The sequence below is a fragment of the Rousettus aegyptiacus genome, unplaced genomic scaffold, assembly GCF_014176215.1.
Source record: "Rousettus aegyptiacus isolate mRouAeg1 unplaced genomic scaffold, mRouAeg1.p scaffold_m13_p_6, whole genome shotgun sequence".
In the NCBI taxonomy this organism is placed as follows: domain Eukaryota; kingdom Metazoa; phylum Chordata; class Mammalia; order Chiroptera; family Pteropodidae; genus Rousettus; species Rousettus aegyptiacus.
The window spans coordinates 64932828-64953064 of NW_023416309.1; the positions used below are offsets into that span (position 1 = coordinate 64932828).

Sequence of the window (20237 nt, forward strand, 5' to 3'; positions counted from 1 at the left end):
GTGCGTGATTGGGAGCTCCTCGGACATCCAGGACTGGGGACTAGCCAGGTGTGTGTGTCGGGGGGTAGATTGGGGGGGCGGTCACTATGGGTTTTCCTGTAGATTGATTGTATCTTTGGGATTTTTCTGTCATTTTGTTAAATTTAGTGTTGTTTTAATATTAAAAGTACTGATTTTCAATATTGAAAATAAAAGCATTTAATATCTCAAAAGGACAACCACATCTGCTTTATCCCTGGCAGGGGAAGAGGGGTGTTACATGTGAGCTCACACCAAGAGTCTAATTTCCCATACCTCTGTGGGCACCAGTCAGGGTTACCCCCATCGGTACTGCTTGCGCTGTGCTGCTGGGGACTGTGGCACTGGAGGGTGATTGGAGCAGGGGCTGCCACCTGCATACAGCCTCTGCTGGCAGGTGGTGGACGGATAGAGGCCCTTCCTCTTCCTCACCCAGAGCTTGGGTTTTCGACTGGGACAGTGCAGGCTGATGGTGGTCGCCCTAAGTCAGGGCCTTGCGGAAGGTGCTCCAGGCATGGAAACATCGAGTGAAGGCATGCTGCTCGTTGCCCTTACGGACAAGGCGCAGGCGGCGAGGATGCTCGTGCTCTTTGGCTCGCATGTGCTGGATGTACACCTGGTGAGCAGGACGTGTGTGAGCCTCAGGCCTTTCAGATTACTAGGGTCAGCCTTGGCCCTTCCCTCTACCCCACTCACCTGGCAGGCCTTCAGACTCAGCTTGATCTCCACCTGGCTTGTCTGGGTCCCTACCCACATGTAGACCTGTGGGGATGGCAGGGGAGGTGGTCTCATGAGGGACTCAAGAACTCCCCTGTCTTCTGGCCTCAGAATTCCTGTTTGCAAATGAGTGGGCTCCTTGAACAGGTAGGGGTCTCACCTCTTGGCCGTTGTCTAACAACATGATATCGTCATCTGCCAGGTCATCTTGGCAAAAGTCAGAGCATTTTTCTGTCACTGCAAAGTAGCCCTTCTCGTTGGAGCACCTGGGGGTTAGGGGTCAGGGAGAGGCTAAAGTCATAAGCAGTAGTGCCGGGACTTGGGCAGAAGCTGGGGCAGGGGTCTGCGCCCGGCCTCACCGGAAGAGCCGGGTGTGCTTCATGTATTCGGCATCATCGTCGTAAGGCTTCTGTGCCCCGATGCCCACCCAGAAAAAGTTCTCAGGCTCCTCACCTTCATTGATGACCTGTGGGGAAAAGGTTGGTCCAGCCCAGGGCCCCTGTCTGCCCTTGCTCAGTTACCTGCCCACAGCCCACCGTGGTCACCTGCTTGCTGTAGGAGGTGTCAAACATGGTGTTCAGTATATCCTCTGCCAGCTTGGCCTCGTCAGGGTCTGATGCCCGGCCCACCCATGCATACACAATGCCCTGGTTGTCCTCACTCTCAAAGGGAACCTGGGGAGTATGCAGCGGGTTCAAGTCAGGTCAAGCCTACAGCCCCTCACCCAGACCCATAGTCCTGGTCACATCCATGACGCTACCTTGAGGATGAAGCAGAACTCAGAGTTGAGGAGGCTGGAGTCGGTGTTGATCTGGATGCACCTGGGGGAAAGGGAGTGTCAGCAAGGAATCAGGGTACCTCAGTGACCTCACCTGCCCACCTGTGCTGCTCTCCCAGCCAGGCACCGAGTGCAGAGGGCGCTGCCATTGGTTCGAATCTGGTAGAGGCTTGGCTGCAGGGTGCCCTGGGCCACCTTCCTCTTGCCCCGGTGGATGATGAATTTTCTCTTGAAATGGGACAGGAACTTCGGGTTCTCTTGCTGCTGCGTCATTCGCACCACCTGTGCGTGTAGAAGTGTTTTGAGTAGCACCCCATCCAAAGGCTTTGGAGGTACGGTTCTGAGCAGGATGCAAGGGAGGAGAGCATGGCAGGCGCACCTCTAGCTTGCCCGGAAAGAGGCTCTCGAACTTCTTTTGCAGGCTGAAGGTGAAGGTGAGCCAGCCCATGTTGGAGGCTTCACGGCCCTGCCAGAAGTACACGATGCACTGGAAGTCCTCCTCAGGCTGTTTCTCCTCTGCTTCAGCAGCTGCCTCTTCACCTTCTTTGCCCTCAGCCCCAGCCTTTTCCTCCTCTTTCTCTTTCTTCTCTTCTTCCTCATATTCCACAGGGACCCAGTATCTGCAGGGTCAGAGGGCAGTGAGCAGGGGCCCCCAAGTACCAGGGTAGGGGCCTGCCAAAGGAGGTGTGCTGAGACAGTACCTGCAGAGGAAGACGTAGCAGTCCTGTGTGTAAAAGTGGCCAAACTCTTCCTCAGGCAGCCGTGTGAACTTCTTACCCTCAAGCACGAAGCCTTCCATGCCATCCAGGTCCTCATTCCACTCCTCCATCAGCTGCTCAGCCTGCATGTGAAGGTTTCTGGTGGGCTGGGGCTGGCCCCTCCTCAGTGACAAGGGACACAGAGCTCCTCCCAGAACAGGCCTCGAGGCTGTCAGCTCAGGCCAAGTCCTCCCAGCCCTGCCCTGTCCCAGGCCTAGCCCCCACCTCAGCTAGTGCCATGGGCGGCTGCCGGGGCAGGAACAGCGCAGTGAGGTCAGCCTTCATCTGATCTTTCTTCTCGGTATCACGCTTCACCTTCCCGGTAAGTCCGGAGCCCTGCAGCACGGCTTCTGCATTGCGTGTGTAGTCCACCGTCAACACATCATCCCAATTTTTGAACTTGGCTTTGAACACCTGCCAAGGGGGAGAAAACAGGAGCTGGAGTGGGGGTCTGCCTGGTTAAGGTTGGGGTAGGAGGTCAGAATGCGGGCACAGGGATGTGAGGGCGGGATCTAGGAACCAGAGCAGGAACAGCAAGTTACAGAAAGGTCAGGGCCTAGGTATCAGTGTGAAAGTGGTGGGCTTGGGCCCAGCCAGCTCTGTGGGGTGGTAGCGGATCCACAGAGTCAGGGCCTGAACCGGTCTGCAAGATCAGGGGCGTGGCCTGCACAGCTGGGCTACACTGCACACCTGTGCCTCAGTGCCCTCAAGGCTGCGGCTGACCGTGGCGTGGCGTGGCCGGTGCAGCATCCCGCACAGCTCCTGGCCCAACTTGAGGGCTGCAGCACGCACCAGGCGCGGCGACTTGCGCCCAAGCCAGATGAACACATCAGACCAACAGTCCAGGATGTACACGCATCGCGTGTCCAGTAGGCTCTGCAGCTGTGGAGCCAAAGGACAGAGGTCAACCGGTGCCAGGCCATCGATGAGGGAGCCCAGCCTCCCCCGCTCACTTCCCGTGTGTCTCACCAGCCGCATCCTCGGCATCAGTTCCACCTTGGGCCGCGTCTTATGTTCCACAGACAGCTTGTAGTTGATCTGTGGCAGCTCCAGGTAGCCTAGACCCAGGCCCACCTGGCAGGAGAAAGGTGAATGTAACAGAGGTAAGATCTGGAGACAAGAGCCCCACCCACAACAGCCCCTAGTTTGGAACCTCGCCCAGCCTTGCTGTGTACAGTCAGGTCCACTGCCTCTTCCTCTCTGGGTCTTAGCTTCCTCCTCCTCCCCAAGGTCATTTTAAAGATATCCTATTAGTGGGCGGCTTTTAAATGGTGCTTTCCTGCCTTTCCTCCCCCAGTCCTGTCATTTCTAATTCTCTAACCTGTCCATTTTTTCCTGGTCACAATTCTCTATGATTTATTGTCACCTACAGAATTAAGGCCAGCTTCTCAGGCCTGGCACCCTGGTACTCTGGCCTCCATCTCCAGCCCCACCTTTCAGGAACCACACACCCTAACACTATTCTCATGGCTTGACTCAGAGCAAACCTCCAGACCTTTGCTCAGGCTATTCCCTGTCCAGAAGGTGGCACCCTCTCCACACCAAAGTCCAGATGGAGACCACAGTCACCACAGTGGTGCATGGCCCACTCTCCCAACTTGACCACTGGTAAAGTCAGGCCAGCCCTGCACCCAAACTCACCTTATACAGCTTAGGCTGGGGTGGCCAGAAATCATCAGGCACATGCTTCTTGATCTCAGAGGGCTCACCACCCAGTGCCTCCCAGAACTCTGGGGGCTCTTGGCCCTGCATCAGCAGTGTGATCTCTGCCTTCCCTTTCCGCTCGTTTTTGTTAATTTTTTCTGCAAAGAGCCTAAGTGAAGGTGCAAAGCCCTCAGTAAGGCCCATACCCCTTCTTAGGTGACAGTTTTTCTTTGCACAAAACCCCCCACCATGTTTGAGCAGGGTGTAGTCCTTGTACCTGGCCTTGGTAGTGCTACTCAGTGTGGCCTGGGCCCCCCGCCACACGTAGATGTCCAGCCCTTGGTCCAGCAGGAAAACAAACCTGGACAGAAAGGGCAGGAGGGGTTGTGAGGGGTATAAGACAATGACTGCCCCCAGACCCTGACCATGCCTCTGGGGTGTTACCCCCTTGCTGGTCCTGCTAAGCTCTGTGGGACAGGGGTTAAAAGGGCTGCTGGAAGGCCACTTCTTCTAGAGCCCACATCTGCCCCTCACTGGTGGGGAGGAGGTTCAGGGTCAAGGACCCCAACCTCACATGAGAACTCACCTTGGGTCCAGAGAGGCCCCCTTGAGTGGCACAGGCTCCAATTTGATGTTCTTTTTCCCATACACACGGTACATCCTGGGGGCCGGAGTAAAAGTGGCTTGGAGGGGGTGCTAAGGGACCAATTTACCTCTTAACACCCTTCCCTCAGTCCTTCCCAGCTGATTCCAGGTCAGTGTCACTCACCCACACACACTCTCACCTGGTGACATAGTGTGTGTCCTCTACCGTGTAGAAGCCACTGGCTGTTCCACCCTCGATGTAGGCGATGTCGTTGTCAAACACCTGTGTGAGAGTGCAGTCCATCACTGAGCTGCCCCTGTCCCCCTTGTGTACAGGTGCCTCAGGTGCTACAAACCCACGATAAAGTTAAAAAGGAAGAATAAGATCTATCTATAAATAGATACATATTAGAGTGTTAAGATGTACAAAAATAGGAACGTGTTCACTCTTGTGCCTGTTTGGATCTACATAGCATGTTCAGATATATGCAAATCAGGGTACAGAGGCAAGCAGGTTTACGGAGGGCAAACTTGGGTGAATCAGTAAAATCCCATGTGTGTGGCCTTGTCTACACGTAACCAGCTGGCAGGTGGACCAGTTCAGCTCACTAACCCTGCTCAATGGACTCAGTCTCAATCTTGGCCCTGCCTCCTTGGTGCTCAGCTTGTGGCCCTGCCCCTAACTGCTATTGGCCCCAGCTTCCCATCTCTCTTCAGGTCTCCACTGACCTTTGGCCTCATCTGCTGCCTCTAACCTCACCCTATTTGTCCCTACCCTCTCTGCTTTAAGTCCCAACCCAAAGATCTTTGGTCTTAGTTTCCTGCCCCCTCCCATTAACCAAATGCACCACCCTTGCCCGGCTCCTCCAATCCCACCCCTGCAATCCTACCCCTCCTCAAGGCCCTTCCAGCCCACTGGTACCTGCAAGAACTCCTCGCTCTCATCTCCCATCTCCTCCCGCACAGTGCGGCACTCCGCACCCAGGTAGTTGCGCAGGTTCACCGCGTGGATAGCAGAGCAAGCCTTCTTGTCGAGTGTGGCCTCCCCACCGATCCAGTAGTAGATCTCCCAGTTCAGAGAGCCACTGTCATCCAGAAAGGTCTGGAAGACAACCATGTCAGCCCTCACCAGACAGTCCTGGCTTCCCAGCTCATGCCAGAGAGGCTGCTCTGATGGGCAGAGGCTCCCTAGCCCCAGGAGAGGTGCACTGCCACACTTCTGCCTGGGCCATGTCCACCTGGCCTCTTTGGCAAAACCTTACCCTCCTACCTTGCCTCAATGAACAAAACTGTGAGACTGGGGATTCTGAGTTATCTAAGATGAGGTCACTAGGGGGTCATGTAGCTCCAAACAGTGTGCCTCTCACCTTGAGCACGATGTAGCAGTCAGCCTCATAGAACTTGCCATGTAAGGCTTCCTCCACCAGCACAGGCACAAAGTTCTCGATCTGCCAGATGGTCAGGCCAGGCAGTTGGCCCACATCCTCCGTGAAGAACTCTGAGTAGTCGAGGCGAGGCTTCTCCAGGCCCTGGTCCCAGCGCCGAACCTTGCCCCTCGGGGCTCGGGTGTCAGTACTCTCCTGGGGTCACAGCAACAATGCATGGATTGACTCTGTGACTCAGGTTGGTCTCTCTACTTACCACCCACCTCAGGGCCTTTGCCCAGGGCCACCTCCCTCTCTTGACCTGTCTCACAGTCTGTCTTGAGCAGAGCCTAGGGCTACCTGTTCTGCCCCAACCACTGGCCTGACTTACCTCCTGTTTTTTATTCTTCTCCTGGGCCACGTCTGACATGCCCTTCAGCACCTGCTTGGCTTGGTCATCCTGGGCTGAGTCTTTGCGCCTCCGTAGCCGCATCTTCCGAGCCAGGGGGTCCTTGGGCCCACCCCCTGCTTAGGGGAGGGGGAAACAGCAGAGCTCTGGCTGCCCCCTGGGGCATTCAGCACACCAGGAGCCAACCCCATCCACCAGGGTCTAGAGAGCAGTGTCTCACCCAACTATGGATGGATTAAATAAAGCACCAGAAAAGAACCCCCGACTCTTAGGCCAGATTGTCACCTGCTTACCAGCTGCTGCAGCAGCCACTGTGGCAGGAGAGGCACCTGCTAGCTGTAGCTGGTTCTGCAGTGAGAAGTCGATGTTGTACCACTCGGCAGCACGGTCAGCAGGCTTGGGAGGCATGACCAGGCTGGGGTTCTCCCGCACGTCCAGGACCTGTTTCATGGGTTGAGCAGAGGCGGCGCAAAGCCTGAGTCTTATCTCCTAGCCACACCAAACCCAGTTTCTTGCTCTTTGCAGGCCTGAGAGGTCCAGGGCTGGGGTCAGGGGCCTGGATTCTCATCCCAACTCTGTGCCTGCCCATTGTGAGCTTTAGTTTTCCTTCTGTGAAATGTGACCCTGTGGGTTGGCTGTGGGACTTAAATGACTCTGTCCAGCATATGGATACAGGGACGTGGCTTACCTTCTTCCCAAAAGCACCCTGGCACTGGCCACCCCTCCAGGAGGCCTCTGCTGGGTTCCGCTCACTCTAGTAATACTTTTGAACTTGGTCTTTCCTGAAGCTCTGTCTGTACTTCTGCCCTCGTCACCAACTCCCACCTTAAACCCCACCCACTGGCCTGGGCTTGCCCTGACCTCTATCTCCGTCAGGAAGTGGATGGCCTCTGGGAGGGTCACCAGGCGGTTTTTGTTCAGGACGAGTTTCCTCAACTTTGTGCACCTGTGAAGACAGAGCCAGGGCCTCAGAGAGGTGAAAGGCGGGCAGGGAAGCTTCCATTCTTAGGAGAAGGGAAACAAGTAGGGCCAGGGAACTGAGCTGCCCGCTTAGTTAAGAAACCAGTGGGCTATAACATGTGGAAAGGGAGGGAACGCTGGAGCACATGGAACTGGAGTATCCTCACAGCTAAGTGACCAGGAAGTTCTTTTTTGACTTTGATGGAGCACAACTTTCCCAAGTGGACTTCTGCAGATTAAGGGCCCCTGGATACAAACAAGAGGGCACCAAAAAACATGTTCTGTCCTCAAATTACTCTGGAAGTTGCTGGGGGCAGGGGTTCTCTATTCTCTGCCTGAAGAATTTCTGAGAGCCAGGAGACCACACTAGTGGACACTGTGGCCTCCAGAAGGGCATGGAAGCAGCATTGTGTCTGCAACTCACACAGCAACACCTCTGGCCTTGTCCCTATCGGTGTCCTCCCAAGGAGTGCTCTGGGGAACCCAGATTGGGCTTGCTGGCACAGGACTGTGGGGGGGTTTTTATCCATGAAGCCAAATTAACCCATCTCTTTTATATGATGCACAAAGACCACAAGGTGGGTTCCTGTTATGATTCTTGGGTTTTCAATGCTGTGATCCCTCTGCCCCACTTGCCCAGCCTTGTCCCAACACCTGCAGAGGCTTTCAGGAATCAGCTCCAGGTTATTGTTGGCAGCCATGAACTCCTCCAAGCTGGCCAGCTTGCCAATGCCTGAGGGCAGCCCATCAAAGTCCAGTTTGTTAGAGTTCAGGTATAGCTTCTTCAGCTTGGTCAGCTTGCAAATGGCCGACTGCGGGGGTGGGGGAGGGGAAGCAGACAGGGGCAGGAGTTAGGGGTAGCAGCCAGGGTGGCACAGCATCCTTCCCATACTCCTCCCCAGGCTGGGACGCACAGGCAACGAGGTGAGCTGATTGCGGGACAGGTTCAAGGTCTCCACATGCACCCACTGGTCGATGCACAGGGACAGCTCTGTGATCTGGTTACTGCTGAGGTTCAGGCGGCGCAGGCTGGGGAGGGTGTATAGGCACTCAGGAACCCGTGTCAGGTCGTTGCAGGACAGGTCCACATCTAGGGTACAGGGTGGGGCACATCAGCCAGGGCCCACACAGCCAGCAGCCCATCCTAGTTTGAACCCCAGCTCTACCATCTCCAGGCTCTGTGAATTTTAGCAACTGACTTAACCTCTTAGAGCCTCCATTGCTCCATTTGGAGAAACTTCCTTGCACCAGTGGGTCTAAACATGAAGTCGGTGCTTATAACTTGGTGTTACTACTAGTCATGATAATGACGGGGATAATCATAACCATGTCCTTCCCTTCTGGGAGGTGGTCAGAGAAGTGAGGTTCAATCCCTTCCTCCACAGGGACCTGAGGGGACCAGAGCCCAAGGGGTCACCCAAAGGATTGCCAACCTGCAAGGTTGCTCAGGCCCTCCAGGCTGGTGGGGAGGTTGCCCTGGGTGCGCTGGGTGTTCCTCAGGTGCAGGGTCTGCAAGGCCGTGAGAGCTGGGAGCTGCCTGCAAGGAGACATGGGTGGTCAGGCCAGATGCAGGGCCAAAAGCATGGGTCCAAGAGGGTCTGAGGGGACAAGGCCAAAGAGGCTGTGCGGTGGAGTAGACGAGACAGGGGATTGAGATGGGGCCTGGTTGCGGGGCACAGCCCACACCGAACCCAAAGCGGGAAGGGCCAGGGTCACTGGGGAGCTGAGGAACCAGGCCAGATTCTCCAGGGGTGAGTTCTGGAAGGGTGTGGCCTGAGCGGTGCCAACCGGAGCTGTGCATGTAACAGTGGGTTCCCGTTGAGCACAAGTGTCTGTAGGTGCACCAGGCGGCGCATCTGTGGGGGCAAGCTTTCCAGGCAGTTCTCGCTGAGGTCCAGGTACAGCAGGTCGGTGAGGTTGATGAAGAGTTGGTTGGGAATGGTGTCAATGCTGTGGGCAGGAGGGAGGGAGAGAGGGAGTGAGGCAGGCAGAGGCTGCCCAGTCAGTGCCACATGCCCACTTCCAGGACCTGCCTGCCTCCCACTGTGTTGTGGCCCTGCCCGATTCCCCTACCCAGCCTGACATGCACCTGTTGTGGCTGAGGTTCAACACCAGCATGTTCTTGGCATTCTCCAGCTCCCGCGGGCACTCTGTCAGCTGGTTGTAGCTCAAGTCCTGAGTAGGAGGGGTGAGGCGAGGTCAGGGGTGTCAGCATTGATCCCACCTTGCCAGTCCTCTGCCAGGCTGGGGGATCAGCCAGGGCACTGAGGGGAGTAGATGAGGGGGGTTCAGGGCCAAAGGAAGACAGCAGGACCCTGGGAGGAAGGGTGCCTAGGCTAAGGATCTGAATAACCTTGGGCAAGGCACTGTTTACTCTAAGCCTCTGTTTCTCTGTATGTAAAATAGGATAACGATGGCCCCAGGGACCATCAGAGTGGGTGGGTAGTCACTGACCAGGACTGAGAGATCATCCAACTTGAAGATGTCATCAGGGACTCCAGAATTCTTCAGGCTGTTGGCTCGAGCCACGATGGCCTGGGGATAAACCATGGGAGTCTATGACTCTTGACTTCTTCCTCCAGGAGAAGCAGAGAAATGAGGGACAAACACCTCCTCAGGAAGTTCACTGGAGACCAGGCCTGAATGCTCTTCCACCTTGGTCTTTACTCATAGTCCCTCCACTTGGCAAGCTCTTCCTAGCCTCCCTGTGAGCTCCTATTCACACCTCAAAGCCCAGCTCAAATGTGCCCGAGAGTCCAGCACAGGGTCCTCAGGGAAACTTTTCCCTCATCTCAATTCCAGAGGGCAAGATGGGGGTGTAGCTCTGAGTCATGGGCTTCTAGATCAGAGGGAGAAAGTTGGCCCAAAGAGAAATCAGATACGGGCTAAGCAAGTCTGTTTTCTCTCTCCTTAGGGCTGAAATCTCCTCATACTACAGACCTGTAGAAAGTTTAAGGGGGAGAGAGAACAGGCCAGGGAATAGTGCCTTGATGGCAAGTAACAGCAGGGCACAGGGCTGCTGCTGCCTCTCCTTTGGCCCTTATGTCTGTGTGGTGCCATGCTGCTTTACAGCGGTTTCCCACTGAACCCCACCTCCCTCCCTCCCGCCCAGAAAGTGGACTAGACTGAGGTTATACATCCAGGAAGTGGCAGAGCTGATTTGAATTCAGATAGCCTGAGTCCAGAGGCTGTGCCCTTAACATCTCAGGGCTCCAGCCGTGGATGGAAATGACCTTTGCCAAGGCCCGGAGGGTCTGGCCAGGAGCCTGATAGTCTGGAGTGTCAGAAGCTCCATAAAGAGCAGAAAGGTGAGCAAGTCACCCTGACCACCTCTGCCCCTGGCTAAACCCCACCCTAACCCAGCTCTACCACTGCCTGGCTGTGTGACCTCTGGCAAGTGACTTGCCTCTGTGGCCAAGTGTCCTCAGCTGTGAACTTGGTAGAAGTCAGAATTATAAGAAAAAACCCACACAGAATAGTTGGGTTTTAGCCACTAACAGTTGTTATTGTAGTTGTTTTAAAAAAGGGTGAGACTCTGGATTTTTTTACTTTGTTTTCCCCATAGGTTACTTAACACAGGGCATTATTATATCCTCAAGCTCCCCTTAGGAACAAGCCTTTGAGTCCGACACAGGGATGGACACAGGTGCTAGCCTAGCTTGGGATCTGGCCCTGCCCTCATATCTTTTGCTGGACTCCAGTCCTCAACTCCAAGTTTGGTGGCCTCCAGCAGCACTCACCCGAAGTGATGGCAAGCTCGACAGCTCTCCATGAAGTGTGGTCAGGTTGTTGTGGCTCACAGACAAGTGCTCCTGGACCGAGAGAAGAGAGTAGAGGCTCAGTGGAGTAGGCAGGGTGTCTATATAGAGTCCCCATCTGCCACCACAATCCTGCACCATCCAAGGTGGCCCTCAGCAACAGAGGCCCAGCCCACCTCTGCAGCCTCCCTCTCTCACAGACCCGGCCTTCTCGTATACCTTACAGGATAGCGTGCTCTCTCTGTCTCTGCCGGCTCTGCTCACGGCTATCAACATCTTCTATGTCTTCTGCTTTCTGCACAGGCTCTGCCCCACCCGACCTAGCCCCATCCACAGAGACCCACCCTGTCTGCTGAAGCCCCTTACCAGCTTCTGTAGGGAGCCCAACTCCTCCGGCAGGTAGCAGAGGCCAGTGCGGTTCAGCTTCAGCCATCGCAGACTGGTCATGGCTTTAACATTCTCAGGGAAGTAGCCTCCCTGTGGAGTATGTCATGGTGAGGCTGGTCTGGGAGAGGAATGTCCCTGCTATACCACCCTCTATGGCCCCAGCTGCCCATGGAAGCCTTTGGGGGAGCAACAGAGCCAACTCTCTCACCAGCTGTGTGACCCTGGACAAGTCACTTTGCCACTCTGTGCAAGTTCCTCATCCATAAAATAGGGCTAATAAAAGCTCTCTCATGACAAAAGTGTTGTGAAGACCAACTAGTTATCAGGAGGGCTGCTGGCTTAAATCTGTCTTGCTGGTTTCTGAGCCCCAGGAGGGTCAGGATGAAACTGGCTTGTTGCATCAGGTGATACGCCAGCATCCAGCTGTGTGGTTAGCTTGGGTCAAATGCCTTCACCCAGATTTCTAGGACATGTTTAGGTCACCTGGGATGGGGGTACCCCCTGAGCCTCTGTCCCATCTGTGCCCTCACCCTTCCATCAATATACAAGCCATTTGTGGCAAGGTCCAAACTCCCAGTGCAAGGCCCTAGCTCCCCACCCTTCACAGGTACTGTCTCATTCATTCGTTTATCCATTCATTTCCCACATTTGAATGCCCACCTCAGTACCTCCAGCCCTTGTGGCAGGGAGCCTGGGGTAGCACGTGCCTTCGGTGCCCTCGGCTGATGTCCTCTCCCTTTCCCCTGAAGCCACACTTCCCACCAGTAACTCAGACTCCCAGTCTGGGAGAGCATTTGGAGATACCATGTGAGGATGGTGGGGAAGGAGGCTGAGAAAATGATGTAGTCACTTGTGCATGGGGTCAAAAGTGTGTGCACCTGTGGGTAAATGCAAGCAGAACTTGTCTGCCTCCACAGCCCTGGTCTGACCCCTGACCATAGCCAAAGCCTGGGCTCCCAGACCCTGTAGAGTCAGGCTGACACTAAACTGACTCTAGTCTGAATCTGCCCACTCACCCACCCTGAAGCTTGGGCTGACCCTCCTAGTACTAGGCCAACTCTCACCTTCACTCCTGCCTTGCCTCCTCTGGTCACTTCACTGCTCACCTCATCCTTGACTCTAGAACCACCTCACTCACCAACTGGCTGGAAAGCTGAGCTCAGGCTCCATGTGGCCCTGGTCTATAAGTCCAGCAGGTGCTCAGACGACCACCACCCAGGGCTTTGCACTCCTCACACGCTCTCCATACCCACTAATCCATGCTTCCAAGGGGACTATTTTTAACCTCCTGCACTGGATGAGAAGACAGAGGTTCTGAGAGGGGAAGTGACTTGCCCAAGACCACACAGGATGGCGCAGGCAGGGCAGTGGCAGCGATGAGCCACAGACCCGCCCCAAGACAGCCGGCAGCGCGGTAGTGAGTCAGGGCCTGGCTTGGGCGTGTGACCTCAGCGGGTCGGGGAAGGGGGGCTGCGGGGACAGCAGCAGTACTCCATGACTCCCGCTCTACTCTCCGGTCGGGGCGGGGCCAAGACCCCAAGACAGGGACATGGGGTGGGGGTTCCCGGCCCACGCCCTGGCGTGACTTTGAGCCCACACGTCCGCGCCGGCCCAGTCTTCCCATGAGGGCACTGGGCGGAGGCCTCGAGGATTCGTTCGAGGCGGGGGACTCGAGCCCCGGGAGAGCCCCACCCAGCCCCGTTTGCAGTCCCGAGTGGCACTGGGCCCGGAGGCGGGCGGGCCAGGAAGCGGAGACCGGCGCGGGCCGGAGCGGAAGAAACAGCCTGGAGGAGAGCCCGGCCCCACCGCCAGGTCGGCTCACCTTGAAGTCGTTGCCACTGAGATCCACGCCGCGCACAAACGGCAGCACCCCGGTGGCCTCCATGGCGCCGTTCGCGCTGCCTGGCCGGGCCAAGCGCGGGGGGGCGGCCGGGAGAGCCGCGGGCTGGGCCATTGCCGACCCCGCCCCTTTAACCCGCCCCCGCCCGGGCCAGGCGCGAAGGCGGAGTCCCGGCCGCGCGCTCCAGCCCGGGCGCCCCCAGGCACATTGCGGGAAGCACTGGCACTCTCTCTTAGGGGCTTTAGGCCTCTCCGGACCTCAGTTTCCTCGTCTGTTCAAGGACTTGAGGGGACTCGAGGAGTCCGGGTGTCCCGTGTGCTCGCGCAGGAGACTTCATAACCTACAAGCTAAGTCCTTGACCCCCAGAGCAGGGGGTTTGTCACACGCTCTGCAACACCTGTCTCCTGCGATGCAGTAGCTGAAGTTGGCTGTGGCCCTGAAGAGATCCTGGACCCAGGACCCGGAGCGCAGCGGCTCAGGGAGTTTCTCTCTGCCAGCCAGGCCCTGCGTGGCTACCATTGGTAGTAGGAGCCTACGCCCTTGGGTCCTAAAGCTCTGGACAATCCCAGGCCTGCTCCTGGCCTGTTTCCTCATCTGTGGAATGCTTCCTAAGGTTGTCACCAGAAACACATGAACAAACGCAGGTGTAGCTCATGGCATACAGCAGGTGCTCAATAAATGGCGTTATTATTTTCAATTAGAGTCACTACCCCCTGTCCATGTATATGCTTCTCGCCCTCCCTGGCTGGCACATAGTAAGCCCCCAATAAATGAATGCTGAATGAACAACAAGTTATATGCACAACCAATCATTCACAGGGGTGGAGGATGTCTGGTGTTCCCATTTCACAGGAGAGAAAACTGAGGCCCTGGTAAAGAAGTGGCCCACCCAAGGTCACACGGAGCAGGAGGCAAGCATAGGCCCCTGACTCACGCTGTGTGCCCAATGGGCCAACAGATATTAACGGGGACACCAAGACACTCTCACAGAGGCAATCAAAAGCGTCAGACCTGCAAGCCTCTGGGCCAGGTACCGCCTGTTTGCCCAGCCCCTGGAAAGAACGTGGGCCCAGACAGCTTTCTGCACGCTAGAGGCTCACATACGTAACAAGCGCACGCACTTTACGATGGGCCCCAGGTGCTGGCTCATTCCGCAAACTGCCACCACACGACTGGACTAAGAGATGGAAACTCACTCCTGCTCCTTTAAATTAGGGGTGCGTCGGAAAGTCCCGCCCCGAGGGAGCGCGCAACCAGGTTAGGGGGCGTGGCCTGGCCACTATTGGCTAAACCACGAAGTATTTTGGAACAAGGGCGCGGGCCTTGAGCGCTTCGATTGGAGGTGGGCCTTCGTCCTCTGCGTGCGTTCCGGGCCTCAGCGTTCGGTTCTCGGGTCTTTCACATTCCATTCCCGCGCAGGTTCGGGGTGCGGGTCCGAGAGGACCGGCTGCGTCTGCCAGTCGGCGCACTGAATCCGCGACGCAAGTACGTCCGAAGCGCGGTAGGGCTGCCCGGGTCACCTAGGCCCCGGCGTTGAGGGTGCCCCCGACGCCTGTCTGGGGCGTGGCCTCCGCTGGGGCTCGCAGTCTGGGCCAGAGAAGGAGGGAATGGCTTTGGGCCCCCAGGCCGGAGTTCGAATTCCGCCTTGGGTACTTCACTGAGTTTCTCAGGGCCTCGGTTCCTTCTCCTGTGAACGGGGCCCTCACAGTCTCTTCGGAGGTGCTGTGCAGCCCGCTCAGCCCGGCCCTAGGTTTGTCGGAGGAGAGGAAGGACAGGCGACATCCCAGGGCTCCTTGGGGCCCAAATGCGCAGAGTCAGGTTATTTTTATCCACGCGCACCCATTCTCCCTTCCCGGAGTTGTAATGCTCCGAGTTGGGGCCAGCGCGACCCCGCTAGGATTTGGGCTGAAACCCAGGTTAAGACAGGTGGGGGTTGTTGAAAGCGCTTTAGTTTGCACTCTGTATTGCTGGTCCTGGCGGAGGAGGTAGGTAACGGTACCGATAATCTATGCAAGAACAAACTGGCTGCTGGGCTGTGGTGGGCACACCATCAACCTTTGACCAATCCAGGCCCCAGAGCCTATTTTTAGTTTGGGCAAATGGGGGGGGGGGCGGGTATTGGGGCTGAAGTTCCCAAGTGCTTCAGGCTTCAGCTGTTCCAGGAATATGGACATCTGGCACTCACAGCCTGGCAGAGAGGGCTGAAGTCCTTGGTGCCCCAGCTGGCTTTGAGCTCAGGGTCATCTGCTTAGGGGCTTTCAGTGAGACACTTATGCCTGGTCCCCTGAGCTTGCCCTCTTGGACACACACACCCTCAGCTTTCAGAGCTTGAGGGCAGGAGTCCCTCTGGAAAAACCGGAGGCTGGGGCTTGGTGGGTGGGGCCCTGGGAGAGGTCTCTTCCTCTACTTCCCAAGTGCTGTGTCCCACCCATCCTCACTGTTCTGGGCTCCTCACTTTTAACCCTTTCTCCTTGCTGCCTGTGCCACTTTACAGGTGTGCACATAGCTGGAGCTTCAGGTCCTCCTCAGTTTACCTTCTGTGTTACTTGGGCTCCCCACAGCTGAGGACAGCTCCCACACACACACACACACACACACACCATTGTCCCAAGTGGCCCAAAGAGGCCCCTGTCCACAGGCATTGGGCCAATGCTCTGTTTGGAGTCTTTGTGTTTAGAGTTACCTTGCCAGCTGTCCTCACAGTGGGGCCTTTGGCATTGACTGGCACATATCTGTTGACATCCTCCATCCCATCCCACCCCCAGCAGCCTGGGCCATCTCACTGTCCTTCGACTTGATAGCTATGCTTCTGGGGGCTACCCTGTTGAGATTTGGAGGTAACTGGCCACACTGAGGTCCCCTAAAGGTCTGAGAGGCCCTTTAGGGCAGGCTCTCTAGGACCTCAAGTTGTGGTTTTTGCTGGACCTTGTTCTTGCCGTGTCCAGCCCTGATTAGGAGCCAAGGCGAGTCAGCCTCTAGAGGCTGATCATAAGGCTGGGGAACTGAGAGGACTCTGGGGGTGGATGAGAGTGTAGAGGCTTTACGATTGTGGGTCCAAGTATCCACTGCTCAGCAGCCTGTTTCTAAAATTGGGGCGATGATGAAATCCCCCTCGTGGGTCTTTGGTGATGTCAGGAGCCCTGGAGGGTAAGGTTGGGGAGATTGGCCCTCTTCTTTGACCTGCTGCAGGGCCTTTCTTTGAGCCATCCTGTCCAGAGGATGGGTAGGTAATTTGCAGGTTTAGGGAAAGGGGCGTCAGAAAGTCCCGCTCCGGCCGTTCGCTGTCTCCTCGCCAGAAACCCTTCAAGTGGTCCCTTTCTTCTGAAACTCAGGAATCCCCCACATGGGCTTGACTCACAACTGCAGCATGATAGCAGCCAGAGTGCCTACCCATGCCTGCCTCATTGCTAGCCTGGCTGCCCCACACTTTGTTCCCTACACCCTCTCTTATAGGCAGACAGACATGGCAGAGTTCTCTCAGAAACGGGGGAAGCGGCATGACGACGACATGCTGGGCAGTGCTGTGGACTTCCTCCTGGCCAATGCCCGCCTGGTACTGGGCATGGGCGGGGCTGCCGTGCTGGGTATTGCCACCCTGGCTGTGAAGAGGGTAAGGCCACGCTGGACCAGTTACACCTGGGGCTCCCAGAGGAGGATGACAGGGCTGGAGCCTACAGTGGGGTCATGGGTCGTGGGGTAAGGAAACTGGTTTGCTTTGCCCCAGGGCTTTGCCATGGTTCCCCAGACTTTGGATGTTCTGATCTGTCACTCTGCCTGCAGCTCATTGATAGGGCCACCAGCCCTCAGGACGAAGATGACACTAAGGGGGATACCACATGCCTGGAGGACAGTTGGAAGGAACTGAGCCTGCTCAAGGCCACACCACGCCTGCAGTCCCAGTCCCCACCTGCTGCCCTCGGCCAGCCTGTGCTGCTCCCAGCCCCCTTGCCCTCTGCCCCAGGTGAATGGCACCCCTTCCCCTATAACCTGGGTGGGTACCCCTTTGGAGGTCACATTCAGGAAATGCAGCCCAAGCCCTGCCACTGACTGACCTTGCGACCTATGCAAGTCCCTGCTTCTTCAAGCACACGGGCTCCCTGCATGTTTAGGGTGGTGTTTCTCTGCCCTCAAACTTCCTGTATGGTGCTGACGCCCCAGCTACTAGGACATGTGGACTTCAGGGGTGCTACTGGAGCAGGACAGCAGCCATATGATTGGGAGGCCTCAGATTGGGGAAACTGCATGAAGCTGTTTTGACCCCAGAATGTTGGGCATTTAGGGCAATGTGAATTTGTCATCAAATTCTTTATAAGTGAGGACCTGAGCTAAGTACTTTCTCAAGTGGTCATTTTACAGGTGAGGAAAATGAGGTCCAGGGCTGGCACACAGCTAGTAATCGGGTAGAGTTCTCTTGGCTCAACACAGGGACTTCTGACATGTTCCCTGGCCCTTTCACTCTGCAGAGGGGCCCACAGATGCCGACCCTCAGCCATCGTCTCAGCTTAGGTCCCCAGCACCATTGTGCCTGACGTTCCAGGAGAAGCTGCTGGTGTTTGAGCGGGAGCATGTGACCATCTCATTGTCCCATGTGGCTCTGGCCAAACAGTTGACCGGAGACATTGCCCTGGAGCTTCAGGCCTACTTGAGGAGCAAGTTCCCTGAACTGCCCTTTGGGGCACTTGTGCCTGGGGGGCCACTCTATGATGGCCTGCAGGCGGGGGCTGCTGACCATGTGCGTCTCCTGGCACCCCTGGTGTTGGAGCCAGGCCTGTGGAGCCTGGTACCAGGCATCGACACTGTGGCTAGGGACCCTCGCTGCTGGGCTGTGCGCAGGACTCAGCTTGAGTTCCACCCCCGTGGAAGCAGCCCTTGGGACCGCTTCCTGGTGGGTGGCTACCTCTCTTCCCGTGTCCTACTGGAACTACTCCGCAAAGCACTAGCTGCCTCCGTCAATTGGCCAGCTATTGGCACCCTTCTTGGGTGCCTGATCCGGCCCTGTGTAGCTTCAGAGGAGCTGCTGCTGGAGGTACAGCATGAACACCTGGAGCTCACTGTTGCTGTGCTTCTCACAGTCACTGGTGCCAGTGTTGGAGACCACTTCCTTTTGGCCTGGCCCCTGGAGGGGTTGGCTGGGAACCTCTGGCTGCAGGATTTGTACCCAGCAGAGGCCGCCAGGCTACAAGCTCTGGATAACCATGATGTTGGGACCCGCCGGCGGCTGCTGTTGCTGCTCTGTAGTGTCTGCCAAGGCCACCCAGCCCTGGGGCGGCTGGGCCGGGGCCACCTGACCCAGGTGGTTCTACGTCTTGGGGAAGAGGAGGTAGAATGGGCTGAAGAGGCCTTAGGGGAGCGCTTCCTTCAGGCTTTGGAGCTGCTCATCATTAGCCTGGAGCGGGCCAGCTTACCCTGCCATTTCAACCCTGGTGTGAACCTCCTTGATGGCCTGAGTGAGGAGGAGATTAATGACATTGGCTATGCACTGTACCTTGGCCTGCAGGCCCCTGAGGTGCTGCTGTAGGTGGGTGGGAAAGGGCAGCCAGCATGTGTTCTGATGCTGGTCAGCTACACACTCCTCGTTCCAGGGATTTGGAGAGCATTTTTCTTTCAGGCAGAATAAAAGGGTGCATTACCTAAGCCCGCAGGATTAGCATGTGTATAGGTGACAGTTACTGGAACCTTGACCTGAGCGAGCTTGGGTTGCTGTCACTTGAGTGTGGCTAGACTGCCTGTCAGGTGTCCCAGAGTACCAGCCACTCACACAAAACACCCTCAGCCCTCGGCCTGACCCCAGGACCTTGAGCTTGGGTCTATCATCACCAGCAGTGAATTCAGTGACAAAATATGGCTTCCGCCATCCTAAGCAGGGGATAAAGTCAGCTTCATTTTTCTGTTGAGAGGGTTAGTCCTTTCCTCAGGTGCCAGCTCCCAAAGCTTCTGGCGCTAATCGGTAAATACCACATAATCTGCCCATCCCTCAGGGGCTGGAGTCACCTGGTACCTGCAGAATGCAGCTTTTTGGTTGATCTAAAGGCTAATGTTTCCCATTGTCTGTGGTCTAGTTTGCTTGTCGAGCTCTCTTCAGCCTAGAGTGGGTGCTCAGCCTGATGTGCTGCCCACCTCATACCTCTGGGGAAGGCCCTTTTCCCCCTAGTCATGCAATTTTTCTCTTTGGGCAGTAGAGGCCCCTGGTAGAGCTCCTTCCCCACTCAGTGGGGAGGAGAAGTTGAGGTTCTATGCCGCCTGCCTGTCCCAGTGTCCTGATAGCTGCTAATGGGCCTGGCTGGAGTATAGAGGCGAGACCCTCCTAGAGAGGCCTGGTGTGCAGGCCAACTTCCTCAGTGCCAACATGAACTGTTCTCAGCCAATGTTTATTTCCACTGAAGCCTAGCAGAGGTGGAAAGGCTGGAGAGGGGAGGATCTGCCTTTCCTCCCAGGTGTCCCTCCTAAATTTGGTATCCTTCCTGCTGAAGCAGAGCTATGCTTCAAAGAATGTGAACAAAAATTAAAAAATTGAAACGTCTGTGTGACTCATTCTAGGCTCTCATAAACAGCTGTTTGGAGTTGGGGAAGCTTGGCCAGAGGGGCTTGAGATCAACCTGGAGATGGTATGATTTAACTGGAAAAGTAGGTTATATGGAGGGAGACTATTACAAGATTCCTGGTGTGATGTCTTGCTTTAATAATGGGAACCAGCTAGTTAAGGTTTTGTTTCTTTTCAAAGCCTGAACTTTTGAGCCACCTTGTGCTTTCTGGGATGGCTGAAACAGCCCCAAAGCCCTTCAAGCCAGTATTGTCAGAAAAATGTGACTTCACCTCCTTTGTTTCTCCTTGGGGTCCCACAAGTGGGGGCAACCTTCCTACTCCGCTTTTACAGATAAGGAAGCAAGTGTTTCTCAATATCTCCACAGGAGTCAAACCTGGGGCTCACTACCTTTGTCACCACAGATGACAAGAGAGGCCTGTGGAAAGCTTCAGGTGAGGTGTACTTAAAGTATGGCTATGCCATTCCTATCCTGCTT

At 56.1% G+C, this 20237-nt stretch overlaps 2 protein-coding genes across 7 annotated transcripts; one reads left to right on the forward strand and one right to left on the reverse strand.

Moving 5' to 3' along the window:
- Positions 1-173: 173 nt before the first annotated feature.
- Positions 174-13339, reverse strand: FLII (FLII actin remodeling protein). Of its 3 annotated transcripts, none has more exons than XM_036222552.1 (30): positions 13201-13339; positions 11358-11468; positions 10974-11045; positions 9688-9768; positions 9323-9408; positions 9022-9183; positions 8667-8770; positions 8148-8323; positions 7888-8045; positions 7135-7219; positions 6567-6714; positions 6256-6389; positions 5868-6080; positions 5423-5602; positions 4701-4783; positions 4502-4576; positions 4193-4276; positions 3913-4084; positions 3241-3345; positions 2962-3153; positions 2497-2685; positions 2215-2354; positions 1893-2133; positions 1641-1795; positions 1496-1556; positions 1281-1409; positions 1095-1201; positions 896-1001; positions 715-780; positions 174-634 (listed from the first exon to the last, which is right to left on the reverse strand). In XM_036222552.1, exons 1-30 carry the CDS (start codon positions 13330-13332, stop codon positions 500-502), a joined length of 3882 nt encoding a protein of 1293 aa, XP_036078445.1. In that variant the 5' UTR covers positions 13333-13339; the 3' UTR covers positions 174-499. The 3 variants fall into 3 exon arrangements, with proteins under 3 accessions (XP_036078445.1, XP_036078444.1, XP_036078446.1); XM_036222551.1 differs by having other exon boundaries at positions 6256-6392; XM_036222553.1 differs by lacking the exon at positions 13201-13339 and adding an exon at positions 12047-12593 and having other exon boundaries at positions 6256-6392.
- Positions 13340-14517: 1178 nt separating this feature from the next.
- Positions 14518-19738, forward strand: MIEF2 (mitochondrial elongation factor 2). 4 transcript variants are annotated; one of them, XM_016145192.2, is made up of 4 exons: positions 14518-14560; positions 16672-16828; positions 16999-17179; positions 17682-19738. In XM_016145192.2, the coding sequence occupies exons 2-4, from the start codon at positions 16682-16684 to the stop codon at positions 18734-18736; spliced, it is 1383 nt and encodes a 460-aa protein (XP_016000678.2). In that variant the 5' UTR covers positions 14518-14560; positions 16672-16681; the 3' UTR covers positions 18737-19738. The 4 variants fall into 4 exon arrangements, with proteins under 4 accessions (XP_016000678.2, XP_036079544.1, XP_036079542.1 ...); XM_036223651.1 differs by lacking the exon at positions 14518-14560 and adding an exon at positions 14567-14703; XM_036223649.1 differs by lacking the exon at positions 14518-14560 and adding an exon at positions 14710-15203.
- Positions 19739-20237: the final 499 nt, after the last annotated feature.